At 36.3% G+C, this 15,144-nt stretch overlaps 1 protein-coding gene across 1 annotated transcript in view; it reads left to right on the plus strand.

Moving 5' to 3' along the window:
* LOC112048418 (serine/threonine-protein phosphatase alpha-2 isoform) overlaps positions 1 to 14,115 on the plus strand; it is a 31,907-nt gene extending 17,792 nt beyond the window's left edge. Inside the window, exons 5-7 of the mRNA XM_052882976.1 lie at positions 12,253 to 12,449; positions 13,110 to 13,257; positions 13,973 to 14,115. Of these exons, the coding sequence (XP_052738936.1) occupies positions 12,253 to 12,449; positions 13,110 to 13,257; positions 13,973 to 14,115 (488 nt within the window). The remainder of the gene's footprint in view (positions 1 to 12,252; positions 12,450 to 13,109; positions 13,258 to 13,972) is intronic.
* The last annotated feature ends 1,029 nt before the right edge of the window (positions 14,116 to 15,144 follow it).

A 15,144-nucleotide genomic window follows, 5' to 3' on the forward strand; every position in this document is an offset into this window, starting at 1 on the left:
GTACCTTACATCTTATCTTCTATCACAACGTATTTTTTCATTCCAAAAAAAAAAAATATAATGAGCAAATAATGCAAAATAATTGTCTCATGTCTGTTAGTATATTTAGATTGATAGCTGTTTTAATCATTTCCTTTATTTATGTAATTGCCGTATCGACAGTCACATTGATTTGAATAGTAAAATTACTTCGTTTTGTACAAGATGTTGTGTTTTTCACGCTATTTATAGTCTACTATTACAGGTGATTACGATAAATGATTGGATGTTTTGTAGGACAGTTCAAGGTCTTGTGTTACGTACGTTGTATGTACTTTATCGCTTTCCAGATTGATATATTATTTTAAAGACTAGAAAACTAGCGATCGACCTCAGCTTTCGCTGGTTGCTGGAAGTTAAAAAAATATTCTTCTTATTACGAGACCCTTATGAAAATCAGATATTTTTATAATTTAAGTCATACAATACATTTTTCTACAGACTACAAAAATTCCTTCCTTCCTTTCAAATTAAAAAAACACCTTCAATGCCATTTTGTCATACCATAATTTGAAAAAAAACGTTCTACACGTTCGTATTTTAAGAAGAAAGATTTGTCATCATCATCTCCTTTCTCGTATCCCACTTAAAAATATAGATTTGTATTTTTGTATAATATACATACATACGAGTAATAGGCTATATTTTATCCCCGTATTTCCTTGGGAATGGGAACTATACGGGTAAAACCGCGAGGTTCTGCTAGTATTTTATATTTTATTCAATCGTATATAAATTAAATACCTACCATATAATTTTAACCAAAATAATTACATTTATCAACCAGAATGTTTTCGCAGGTTTCATTTCTTTTTCGGTGCGTCGACCTTTTGAGCCTGAATTCTAATTTTTTAACAAAATGTTTCTCCTCATTTTATGGTATCTCGCATGATTAAATATTCTCTTGGTGATGTTTCAATCTGGTACAAAGTTCAACGACCGCTCGGGGGTTGCGAAATCATTATTAAGCTCGTTCGTAAAGTACGAAAATCGTTACTAATATGAATACAGGAATCTCGTGAATAACCTCTGGCTGTTATTCGTGTAAAGTAAATAATTATTGATCTGTCGGAATAAGTTAAGACACCTGGGATTTTTCCCTTTGAGAAAAACTTGCACGGTGGGATATTTAGAAGCTTTTATCGAAGGGCTCCACGTGGGCGAAGTCGCGGGTATCTGCAAGTTCACAGATAAATACAATAAAATTATACAGTGTCAATTGCTAGCTTATTCACTATTTTTAACCGAATTAAAATAAAAGGAGTAGGCTCTCAAATCGACGCGTGTTTTTTTTTGTTTTTTAAATCGTATTAAAATTTAAAATAAATATACAAACACAGTGACACACTCGAGCTGTATAAATCATGAAGTTTTAGGATTTTCAGACGGTTCTTTCCCATGCTTCTTTCAGAAACTGCCTTAATTAATACACCACTGGCTTGGCACCGCCTTCAAAGTGATCAGAACGTAGCACGATGTAATTTTTCGCTTTTTAGTTTATTTTTGTGATTTTGAAGTCGGTTTAATTTAAAAAAAATAAACATCAAATCAATTGACAAAATGTCATTTACCTACTATGTGATATCCACCAGTAAGTACCGGATGACATTTTTACATAGAATCCCAATTTCGTATACGTCAAAGATAGTGAAATAATTCAGTGAATTAGTGATGAAATTAGAGTTTTAAAAATTCTAGTGCATTATTTATATCAATATTTATGACATTAAAAACAAGTACTGGATTGTTTTTCAAAGATATAATAGACTCAGTGAAGTGTTGTTGTTTCAACTACCTACTACCTACCTACATGAACTACATTTTCTATAACTCTCAGGGCGCACCGAGCTGGTGGCCAGCAGTGATCTGAATGAGTACATGGTCTAAACCTGGCAAGGAAAGTTTTGTTAACAAATTAAACATATAAAATATAAGCAAGGTGAGCGGAACTTTTCAATATGGTTGGCATATGTGGTGCTTGTAAAAACAATGTACTTGTTACTCAGAAGAGGATTAAGTGTTCCACACCCACTTGTGCTGTTTGGTACCACCATGAATGTGTTAATTATGATGACACTATCTCGTTTAGTCGAGCTACATGGATCTGTCCGTCCTGTGCAGTGAGTAAACCTAAACAAGATAATTCTAATACGCCCATTCAAAACAAAACTCGCAGACAGCAGTCTCCTGACAATACTCCTTTACCACTACCACAATTAGGTGTGGGGAATTCGGATCAGAGTATTATAATACAGGAAATTAGGAATTTACGCCGGGAAATGAAAGAACACTTTGATAATCAGCAAGCAAGCCTGGATAAATTTGATTTCAAACTATCTGAAGTTCAAAAGGAAGTGAGAGTTCTTGGAGGAAAGTTTAGCACCCTAAGGGAAGATGTAGATGAGCTAACCAAATCAGTGCAATTCCTGTCTGATGCTCATGATACGCAAAAAGGGTCTATCGAAAATACTGCAACAACAATTTCTCATCTCTCTATTGAAAATCAAGGATTACAATCTCAAATGAACGAACTTAATAGTAAATTGGATCTACTCGAACAACAGGCTAGGGATTGTTACATAGAATTGCAATGTATTCCGGAAAATAAAAACGAGAACATCCTTAACATTGTTCAGCAGATGGCTGCAGTTGTCTCTTGCGACCTGCCGGTGGGGAGTATACTAAACTACCACAGAGTTGCTAAAATTGATACGCACTCCCAGCGGCCGCGAAGTATTGTCTTAAAATTATCGAGCCCCAGGGTAAGAGATGAACTACTGGCAGCAGTGAAACGATACAATAAGAAACATCCACAGGAAAAGTTAAATACATCTCATATAGGTATTGCTGGAGAGAAGAAATCGATATACGTTTTGGAACATTTGTCCTTAAAAAATAAAAAACTACATGCTGCCACACGACTTGCTGCTAAAGAAAAAAAATATGAATTTGTATGGATTAGAAATGGTCGAATATTTGTTCGTAAAAATAATGAAGCCGCAGCATTGTGGATAAAAAACAATGAAACACTAAATAATATTAAGTAGCATAATTTTATTTACTATTTATGTTAAGCACGTATTAACATTGTTTGACAATAAAATTCTTGTTAAATATTTTTTATCAAAATGTTCGTGGTTTGCGCACTAAAACTGAAGATATCTATTCGGCGGTCCTACAGCATGACTATGATTTAATAGTTTTGACCGAAACTTGGTTGAATAATACGGTGTTTGATAATGAAATACTTGATAGCAGGTATGTTTTATTCAGACGAGATCGCAGTTCTTGTTCACTTACTAATTTAAAAAAAGATGGTGGTGGTGTAGCTATTGGTATCAATAAAAAATATGAAGTTACGAGGAAATATGAGTGGGAATCAGCCTGTGAGGACTTATGGTTATCTATCAAAATAAGTCATAGTTTTTTCATATATATATGCGGTGTTTATTTCCCACCACCGGTTAAAGAAGAATATATTGAAAGCTTTTTCAAAAATATTACCAATATATTTAATAATAAAACAATATTAGAATCAAAAATTCTTATCGTAGGGGATTTCAACTTGCCCAGCCTTTCCTGGGTGCGAGATAATAACAGTCGTGATTTAGTACCTGATCATACTAGTAGTCATATCGACAGCTTGTTTCTTGAATATATGACTTTTAACAATCTTAAACAATGTAATTCAATTTCAAACACAAACAACCGCATTTTAGATCTTATTCTTACAAATAAAGCTAGTTGTATAAATGAATGTAAGGAAGTAAATGGTTTGGTTACACCCGATAATCATCACCCACCGTTAGAAATTGAGTTACTAATCACCAAGAATGAATGTTATATGAAACTGTCCCGTACTCCTTTTCTCAACTTCTTTTTGTGTGACTATGATAGTGTATTTAATGAGCTAAACCTAGTTGACTGGTACTCATTATTATATCATGAACAATCAGTCGATGCCCAATTAGATATTTTCTATGAGACAATAATGCCTATTGTATATAAAAATACGCCAATGCGTAAACCACGCGATTTACACTACCCTATTTGGTATACAGCTCCTTTATTAAAAGCAATAAAAGAAAAAGCAAAAATTCATCACAAATGGAAGAAATATAAGAACCCCATGGATAAAGTTACCTACGAGCTACTGCGAGAACGTTGTTCAGTTATGATTAAAGTATGTTATGATAATTTTAAAAAACGCATTGCAGAAAATATACGTAAAGATCCAGACTACTTTTGGAGGTACTTCAAACAACAAAAAAGAAATGGTTCTAATAGTCTTCCAAATGAAATGATGCAAAGTGGTAATATAGCTAAAGGAGGCCAAGCTATATGCGACGCTTTTGCTAAGCATTTTGCATCAGTATATCTGGAATCATGCACCTCTCAACTTGTTAATTACTCTATGCCACTTTTAGTTAACACTGTTTCCGGTACACCACTTAGTGATTGTCGAGTCACTGAAAATGAAGTGTTAAAGCAGTTATCTACTCTAGATTCAAATAGAGGACCTGGTCCAGACCTTCTTGCTCCATTTTTTCTTAAAAGATGCGCTTCTCTGCTAGCTAAGCCACTGAGCCATATATATAACTGTTCGTTACAATCCGGTATATTCCCAACCAAATGGAAAATTGCGTATATCACACCGATCTTTAAGTCTGGTAATCCCAAAGATATTAAAAATTACAGGCCCATATCAATATTATCTATTTGTGGAAAAAATTTAGAAAGTATTGTCCAAAAAAAGATTTATTACCATATCGCTCCTTGCTTAAATACACATCAGCATGGTTTCCGTCCTCATAAATCTACAGCTTCTAACCTAGTTAGCTATATATCCGATGTCGCTGAAACTGTTGACGCTGCTGGAGAAGTACATGCAATTTACACTGACTTTCGCAAAGCTTTTGATATGGTTAACCACAGTGTTTTAATTAAAAAAATTGAGTACTTAGGTATACATGGTTCATTATTACGGTGGTGCGAGTCTTATCTAGAAAATCGATCGCAACTTGTTGCTGTCAATGGTTATAAATCCTACAAAAGTAATATTCCATCAGGTGTTCCTCAAGGTTCACATCTCGGTCCTACCTTTTTTTTAATATTTATAAATGATTTGGCCTTAAACTTAAACTCAAAATTCAAAATGTTTGCAGATGATATAAAAATATACAAAACTATTGATAGCCAAGACGATGCAGATAAGTTACAAGGCGATATCGATATGATTTATTCCTGGTGCACTAGAAATGGCATGTTTTTGAACATAGATAAATGTTACCACATTAAATTTACCAGAAAGAAAACAACAACTAATTATGATTATAAAATTAATAATTTTGCTCTTAAAGAAGTTTTTAGTATTAGGGATTTGGGGGTCATTGTAGATTCTAAGTTAAATTTTCGTGAACATGTTGAACACATAACATCAAGGCATCTAAGATATCGGGATTGGTATATAGACAAATGAAAATATTCAATGATTCTAATTTGTCAATACTCGTCTTCAACAGTATTGTTCGCAGTATTCTGGAATACTGTAGTACGGTATGGAGTCCAGGGTATCAAGTGCACAGTGACAAACTAGAACGCATCCAAAAACGTTTTCTTTATCACTTGTCATACGCGGACCTGAAATGTAGGCAACTATTCTCTTACAACTCTCGCCTTAAGCATTACAAAATGAGATCACTCATGGAGCGCAGAAAAATTACAGACGTAATTTTTTTGGCCAAGATTTTGAGAGGTCTCATTGATGCACCAGAGTTGCTTGAACGCTTAAAGTTTACAGTACCTCGCAGAGGAAGCCGCCTACATAACCGTAAAACGTTTTGTTTGCCATGTACTAAGACCAATCTTGGTCAGCATAGTCCAATATACCGCATGCAATCTTTCGAGTCCTTTCAGTCCGAGACCATATAGATATCTTCAGTGACTCAATTAGCAGTATTAAGACTAGGTTTCCTTAAATGGATTTCTTCTTCGCATTTATTTTTTGTTGTTTGTCTTTTTTTTTTCTTTGTCTTTTTTCTTTTTGATTACAGTAAGTAAATAATTTGCTTTGTACCCTATGTAAGCATGTTGTGTTTGCTTCAAGTAGGCACAATTACGTGAGGATGAGAAGCTATTTTTTTTAATATATGTTAGATTAAGTATTTGTGCCAGTTTAGCAAACAAATAAAAAAAAAAAAAAAAAATAATAAAAAAAAAAAAAAAAAAAAAAATAAGCCTGCTGGTAAACTGGGAATCTCTGGGGGCTTAAATTCTTAAATTAGTTTAAACTGCCAACCAAATCATCTATCAAACTATCCAATAAAAATCAAAGAATCTCTCTCTCTCTCTCTCTCTCTCTCTAGATGAGTTGATTTTTCAATAGAATGCCTTTGATGTTTTAACTTAACTTTCGTTTAGAATATTAGTTTCTTTTTTTTTTCCAAACTTCCTACCTAGTATTAAGCCTTGAATAAATGTAACACTTGCCTTTTTAAATGGCTATTGTACCTAAAACGTGATCTAGGTCTTAGTCTAGATTACTAATATTTACCTTGAATCAACATTTCTTACTGGTGCGAACTACGTTTATTTATACAAATAGCAAGCGCGAATAAACAATAGTAGATCTATATACATATGAACATGACACGTATTACCTATATCACTACAAGTATAGTGTCTCTATTGACTTGTCGACAGACAGACAGAGCTATTGTCTCAAGGAAGGAAAACCATTGTGAGTTGCATACCTTCCGCCTACAACGGGTTCGCAAGTATTTCCTTTAAACTTAGTGGAGTCCACGAACAAGATGTTTGAGACTATCTTAATACTTTTGAGGCCTTCTGAAAGAAAAAGGAAGGTTTCAACAAAGTAATTTATAAAAAAAACATGTTTAACTAATAAAGATTTTGTATTTTTGTATTTAATACTGAAATTCATTTCTTTTCATTCATTTTTTATTTAAAAACAAGTTAATCCTATACTTGATTGCGATCTCTCCTGTTGATCTACAGTTCGTGTGCTGTAGCATGGTGCGGGTGACAGTTCGTTTCACTGTTGAAAGTTGCCGCGATTCACGATAGCAGTACGTACAGTTGCCTGTATGACGTTCATAATACGTACTACTATATACGTAATAGAATATCATGCGTGGAACGACATATTTCGTTTATTATTAATGTCGCATAAAAAAGTATTTTATGCCACTGCACGTAACTAGCGATTGTAGCACTCGCGCTGTCTATTTTGCAATGAGGCGAAGCTGAAAAACATCTCTACCGTGCTGAGCTAAGCTTAACAAACATCGTGCTACAATGACACACACAACACACACACATACACACACACACACACGCACACACACACACCCCACGCCTTTCATTGTCATTGGCTTATATAACTATGTTGTGAACATGGCTTTGTATCGATGCGACACTCGTTACATTCGGAACCACTGCAGTGCTGATAACAGTAATAGCTTTACAATATGAAGGGCGCTTTCGTGCTTGGACTACAGCGTTCCGTTTAACCTTGAATTATTTTTCGACGTTAAAAGCTTTAACCTTTTAAAGGTGTTGTTGCGTGATTTTTGATGTACAGATTTTTATCAATCGATATAGGTCTGGACAGAATTTTACATCTAAAATAATAATTTTACTTTTAACTAACATTTTATTGAGAAATAGTCAAGCATGTACCTAACCTCTAATCAGTGTGTGTAAAAACGAAACGTTTTTTGAAATGTCTGATTAAGACATTATGATAAAATGGATACCTTTATTTCTCATTCATTTAGACATTTTTTTTTAATTTTTAAAAACTTTATAAAAATAAATAATTAGACTTACATAATATTTACTATTTATAACTAATAAAAATAGTTCATTTTCCGAAAATAAAGCTATTTATTAAGGCCACCACGTGGTTTCACTTGCGTGGTTTCCGTACTCTTTTAAACTGTTATATATTCGGTGTTTTTAATGGTTAAAGATTCTTTCTTTTAATAGCAGTGATAGCCCAGTGAATAGCAGTGATAGCCCAGTGAAAGGGTATGCATCTCCAAGTTTTCAGTTGTGTGCATTTTAAGAAATTAAATATCACGTGTCTCAAACAGTGAAGGAAAAACATCGTGAGGAAACCTGCATACCAGAGAATTTTCTTAATTCTCTGCGTGTGTGAAGTCTGCCAATCCGCATTGGCCAGCGTGGTGGACCATTGGCCTAACCCCTCTCATTCAGAGAGGAGACTCGAGCTCAGCAGTGAGCCGAGTAACGGTTGGTAATGATGATGATGATGAAGAGAATTTTTAAAACATTTGTTAAATTGTAACAAACACAAGTGAAATCTTTATCATTATAATGTTAGTTTAGAAATGATTTCTTCTTTCTTTGATTATTTATATCTACAAATAATCGGTAGATATTATGTACCGTACTCGTACTATGACATGAGTTCCGGCATCCATATCTACTTGTAGGCATTTGTTGTCTAGATAAGATGACATTATATCTGATTAAATATTGATTTATAGCGGTTTCATCCGCATAGTTCCCGTTCCCGTAGGAATACAGGGATAAAATATAGCCTATAGCACCCGGGGATAGTGTAGCTTCCCAACAGCGAAGGTATTTTTCAAATGGGCAGTAGTTTTGGAGCTTATTCAATGCAAACAAACAAGCAATCAAATCTTTCCTCTTTACAATATGTATTAGTATAGAAGTATATACTAGCAGTTGCAATGCGGATTCATCCGTGTTTGTGTAGCGGTTTAGTTCCCGTTTCCGTGTGAATACGGGGATAAATAAAATATAGCCTATCACACACACTAAATTATAATGAGGCTTTCTATTGGTAAAAGAATTTTCAAAATATCAACATATCCAAAAATTACCCCTTACAACATCACAAACTTTACCTATTTAGAAGAAGATATATGATAATGAAAAAAATATCGGCAGAAATTCAATGTTCGTGACTCCATTTTGTTTTTACGGGTTATACGGGGGTTTGCGGCCTATACATATGTCGGTCAAGGTTCTTGAACACTTCTGCAAGTGTAGAAGTGTTGATTTGGATGTTAAGTGTATAGAACTGGGTGTGGGAAAATAGGTCACAATATAGCGGAATTCACTTGAACTTCGTTTGTAGAAATAGTACGTAAACGTTATGCAATACCTACACTACACACGTCCGGGTCATTCTATACCTATATCTAATTTTTTTTTTTAATTAAACCAATATTATTATTATTGTAAAGAGGTAAAGTTTGTGAGCTAGTAGCTCTGGATTTACTAAATCTATTTTGAAATTTTACCAATAATTTTTTTCTTTTACCAATAGAAAGCCGTTATTTATGAGTTATAAGGAGTAAAATATAGGCTATATTTTATCCCTTTACGATCATGGGAACGGGAAAACGGCATGGCGTCCACAAATGTAAAATATTAATAAATAAATTAATTAATTAATTAATTCATATTACATCAAAGCTTGGCCGGGTTTTACAAGTCGTAATGAAATTGGAGAGTTTAGAGGAATTGTAATTTCAGGTTAATATCGTAATAAAATAAGAGCTGTGATAGCCGCGTGTATATGACCTCTACCTTCGACCGATACCGGAGGGTGTGGGTTCGTATCCGGTCCGGAGAATGCACCTCAAATTTTTCAGTTGTGTGTATTTTAAGAAATTAAATATCACGTGTCTCATGGTGAAGGAAAGGTGAAGTCTGCCAATCCGCATTGGGCCAACGTGGTGGACTATTGGCCTAGCCCCTCTCATTCTAAGAGGAGACTCGAGCTCAGCAGTGAGTCGAATATGGGTTGTAATGATGATGATCTTGAAAAAATTAACAATAGAATGTTGAAAATATCGTTTAAAGGTCGCCATTTACGGTCAATTATTTTCACGTTTCTGAAAAGCAAACGGCAGTAGCTACGCGGCATACTATACAAGTCATGTACGCAGTGACCAACACACGATCAATTATAGTCTACCAAAAGCGTATTCGTAAACATCCAAATTAACTTGCAAGGAACCTAATGATGAAGAAACCTGGTACAACTTTCAAAAGGCTCAAGAGACGAGCACCACAAGATGTCATGAAATAGACACTACATTATTATATATGGGCAAATCACTGGATTTTGCACCTAACACGCCTTAATATAAATACTTAAAATCCCGCTGAATGTCTCAAGGCAGATTGCAGGAATATTGAGAGACTAAAAAAAAAAATATATATATAGTCGTTGGTGCTACAGAAACATGAGAATAATTGACCGTTTGTGGCTAGCATAACCCGTAGCAGCTGCTCAAGTGTTCACGTTAACAAACGTGCGATCAACAAACGCATTGACGTCAGCAAGGGGGTGCTTTCGTCTATTTTTAGACAGCGACTTCCTTACGCAGGTGTTGGGAAACTCCCAAAACTCGGTCTTCGTAAAGGAAATCATCACGTTTATTAAAGTTGGAGAGAGATCAAAGAAATACGAATTCATTTATTGCATGTTAGTTTACAATCAACTTTGTTTCACTGCTTACGGGTCAAATTCATATAATGGTATACTAACTGACGGTGCGTAGTTTCACCCGCGTGGTTCCCGTTCCCGTAAGAATACGGGGATAAAATATAGCCTATATCATTCCTCGATAAATGGGCTATCTAACGCTAAAAGAATTTTTCAAATCGGACCAGTAATTCCTGAGATTAGCGCGTTCAATCAATCAAACAAACAAACACTTCAGCTTTATAATATTAGTTTAGATTCTGCCGTAGAGCGGAAAGAAATCAGCATGATATAGTTCGATTATCGTAAACGTTTATTTTACTAACAGATATAAAATATGTAGGTCACAACATAAACAAATTAATTGCACGACCTTTTGATAGTTTCGCAGACCTTTGTATGTTCACATGTTGACATTAGATTGGCACGCTTTGTTTATTTCACCTTGCAAACGTCTTTTATATTTCTTCTAGACAGAGATTAAAAGTTCAAATTCGGATATGCGTTTAACTCAACTTTATTATTTTTTCACAAATCCCCGGGTTAACCATGGATTTTTTCGATATAAAAAGTAGCCTACATGTTAGTCGATAACCTTCTCTGTTTTCCAATGAAAGGTAATAGGAATAAGTCCCATTAAAATCACTTCAAGTTCAGCCGTTCCAAAGATAGGCCCGGACAAACAAACGGTTTAAAAAAGTTCATGTTACTAAAACATGAACTTTTTTAAACCGTTTGTAAACCATAAATAACCATAAATATAAGCACATGAGAAAACATAGTTACTATTCACTAGTGTATTGGTAATAATAATCTTTATAACATAATAATTGAACCGACTTCAAAGTACACAAAACTCACAAAAATTACTAAACCAATTTTCATGAAAATGAATTGGGACCAATCTGGAAGTAATCTCTTTCAAACAAAAAAAGAATTTTCAAAATTGTTTAAAAAAATAACATACGCATCGTATTATTGAGAACCTCCTCCTTTTTAAAAACTGATCTAAGTCGGGATAGTATGAAAAATGGACTGTATATTATTCCACGGCTTTTAAAAACAAACGCTCTGAAATAGCTCCACTCCGTTACACGTGACCGTTGATAATAAAATTGCGCAGGAACAATTTCTCGAGGGAGAAAGTTCACTTGTTGATAGGTTATCGGTTGCCAGTACAGTAATGATTTGTGACACGAGTATTGTGTTGTATGTGCGTATATTGAAAGTATTCAAGGCCAGAACGCACTCATAGTGTTTATGGTTTCAGAACGTAAAACAAAATAAAGTTCTGGAAAATCTACATAATTTTTGCGTACTGGTCGCGTATACTTTCTAACGCTAATTCGGTGAATAGTTTAAGAAAATATAGAGGCCAGATAAGTTCGTGACACTATATGTGGTGTCACACAGATAATGTCACATTTGACAACCATTTCTGGTTTAAGATCTTTATTTTCTCAAAAGAATTACATTAAATTCGCTTATATGAGAAATACAATTAACTCACTAAGGTAATTATTCACGTGTGTACATACTAATTAGACTTAAATTCTAAAAACACACAAACCAAAGACAAACCATTTTGAATATTAACCGACTTTTCCATAATCCGCTAAAGAGTCAACAAAAACCGTCTTATACAAGTTTATACCGTGTGTGTTTAATCCCAGCCCTCAACAATGATGTCGTTTAATTTCCAGTTGACGAGAAAATCTTCTGCTGCCACGGCGGTCTGTCGCCCGACCTGCAGGCCATGGAGCAGATCCGGCGGATCATGCGGCCGACCGACGTGCCCGACCAGGGGCTGCTGTGCGACCTGCTGTGGTCGGACCCCGACAAGGACACGGCCGGCTGGGGCGAGAACGATCGTGGGGTCAGCTTTACGTTCGGCGCTGAGGTTTGTTACAAGCTTCTGAGTTACCCAAAATGTACTACGAGCCGATTCCCGCGTCTTGTGCGCGTGGAAAGTACAATCGCACGGCATAGTACCTCGCTACCAACTGCCGGCCAGAATAATTGTGACTTGACGGGTAGCAGCGACAATGATTATTTTGTGGTAGAGGAAACACCTTGTGATTTTGAGAGTAGGTTTAAGGGTACCCTTTATAATGGATCAAAACTCACCTTCCTAGTCCGACATGTTCTCCATGCCCACACTAAACAATTTATGATAAACAATAATTACAACACAAAACATTATTGCACAAAATCACTAATGCGACTGGCAGCGTGACGGTGTCTACGCTGCCTCACAAACAACTGAGCTAAAGTCATCAAATACCTTCTTATATAGATAGAAGATAAAAGAGAGAACATCAGTACCAGCTGATGGACGTTCTAATGTAATGTATATAAAATAAATAATGTGATAAATTATCAAGTTATCAATCGGGAAGAAATCACTAGAAGATATATTTTTTTGTCTTTTTGGTACAAGCTGATGCACATTCCACCACTGTCTCTACCATTGTAGAACCCAATTAGTTTTTATTTCAAAATTACTATATATGAGACCAAAACTGTTTTCACTTTAAAAAATACGTTTGACATTGGACAGGTGGTGGGCAAGTTCTTATCGAAGCACGAGTTCGACCTGATCTGCCGCGCGCACCAGGTGGTGGAGGACGGCTACGAGTTCTTCGCCAAGCGCCAGCTCGTGACGCTCTTCTCCGCGCCCAACTACTGCGGCGAGTTCGACAACGCGGGTAACGATCGCTCGCTCCCTCGGCAACTGCTCGGCTACCGGAGCACGGGCTCGACCTGATCTGCCGCGCGCACCAGGTGGTGGAGGACGGCTACGAGTTCTTCGCCAAGCGCCAGCTCGTGACGCTCTTCTCCGCGCCCAACTACTGCGGCGAATTCGACAACGCGGGTAACGATCGCTCGCTCCCTCGGCAACTGCTCGGCTACCGGAGCACGGGCTCGACCTGATCTGCCGCGCGCACCAGGTGGTGGAGGACGGCTACGAGTTCTTCGCCAAGCGCCAGCTCGTGACGCTCTTCTCCGCGCCCAACTACTGCGGCGAGTTCGACAACGCGGGTAACGATCGCTCGCTCCCTCGGCAACTGCTCGGCTACCGGAGCACGGGCTCGACCTGATCTGCCGCGCGCACCAGATGGTGAAGTTGCACCATGGTCCTTTAGCTATCCAATGGTGTAGACAAATTTCGGATGGAGATGATAGTTAGTAAAACCAGACTTTGTCTCTCGCAGAGTCGAAGCTTAGTGAACGTAACTACTCCCTATCAAATTTTCAAGTTTGTTACACAAAATATTTAATGCTTTCATTCAAACTTGCGACAGCCCTTAGACCGGCGTTGTCGTAAAATCCGTTCTTAGCGCACGTCTACTAATTATTTGCTACCTCCCTGCCAAATTTCGCATTTACGTGATTTCAACTGTTATGTTTTTGTTGTCGCAGGTGCGCTGATGTCAGTGGACGAGACGCTCATGTGCTCGTTCCAGATTCTGAAGCCGGCGGACAAACGCAAGCTGTACTCCGGCCTCAACATGGGCCGCCCCAACACGCCGCCGCGCGCGCAGCCTAAGAACAAAAAGAAGTGAGTTACTATCCTATACGTACCAGGGGCGATGGTTCTTAACAACCCAATTCCTATTGGGTTACCTTTTAAGGACATACATAATTAAACATACAATTAGTCGAACACATTCAGACTAAAAAAACCACATAAACGGGTTACGTACGAGAAAAGGACATGTCCCAATTTTTTATGGAGGCTGGGTCTTTATTCTGAATGTCAACTAAGCATAACAAATTATTTTTATCTTAAAAGAACATAAAATATAGGGCTTAAAACCAAAAATAAAAAAAATTTGGAACCCGCATTTTTTTTAAATTAATTAAATAAAATGTATTTTTTCATTACACATTTGCTGACAACATTAATTAAGATTTTATATAATGCCAGCATGCTTGTAACTCGCATGTCAGTGATCTTCACGTTTATGGCATTTTTAAAGCAATTTAAGGATTTTTTAAGTTTAATTCTTCTCTGTCTACGATTCAATGTTCAATTTTTATCTTGTGTCTTATTGACATTTGATAATATTACATGACATTACACACCGGATATGAATTCGATTTCAGGTGTTTTTATTGGCTATTTTGAACACTTTTACTGTCTACGTTTAATTTGTAGACAAGGGAGCGAAACAAAAAAATATATTTATCTAATTAATTCGAGTTCTAAAAAATTTGAAAATTATTTTCTCAAAAGCAATTTGTATCTTCTATTCGTAAAAAATACTATCGACCTGCTTATAAATTATAAATAATAAAGGCCCATTTAGGGACATGTCCTTTCATTCTTCGCGACTGATACATACCACCACTACTGCAGCCAACAACTTATCCTAAAACTACGCATTGGACCAACGCTGGCCCATCGAATGGTCGTTGGGATTCTATGATTGCAACCTACACGATGGCGACGTTCAGTGTTCATTTGTAGTTGGACCAAGATGGATGTCGAAGCTGTCGCCGCTGCTTGAGTTGCACGAAATAATTAAGGATATCAAGGACATTTTGTGTAAATTCACTAACAAGATCTAGCGTACACTGAGCACTGGACG

Source organism: Bicyclus anynana, chromosome 8 (genome assembly GCF_947172395.1).
Source record: "Bicyclus anynana chromosome 8, ilBicAnyn1.1, whole genome shotgun sequence".
Classification (NCBI taxonomy): domain Eukaryota; kingdom Metazoa; phylum Arthropoda; class Insecta; order Lepidoptera; family Nymphalidae; genus Bicyclus; species Bicyclus anynana.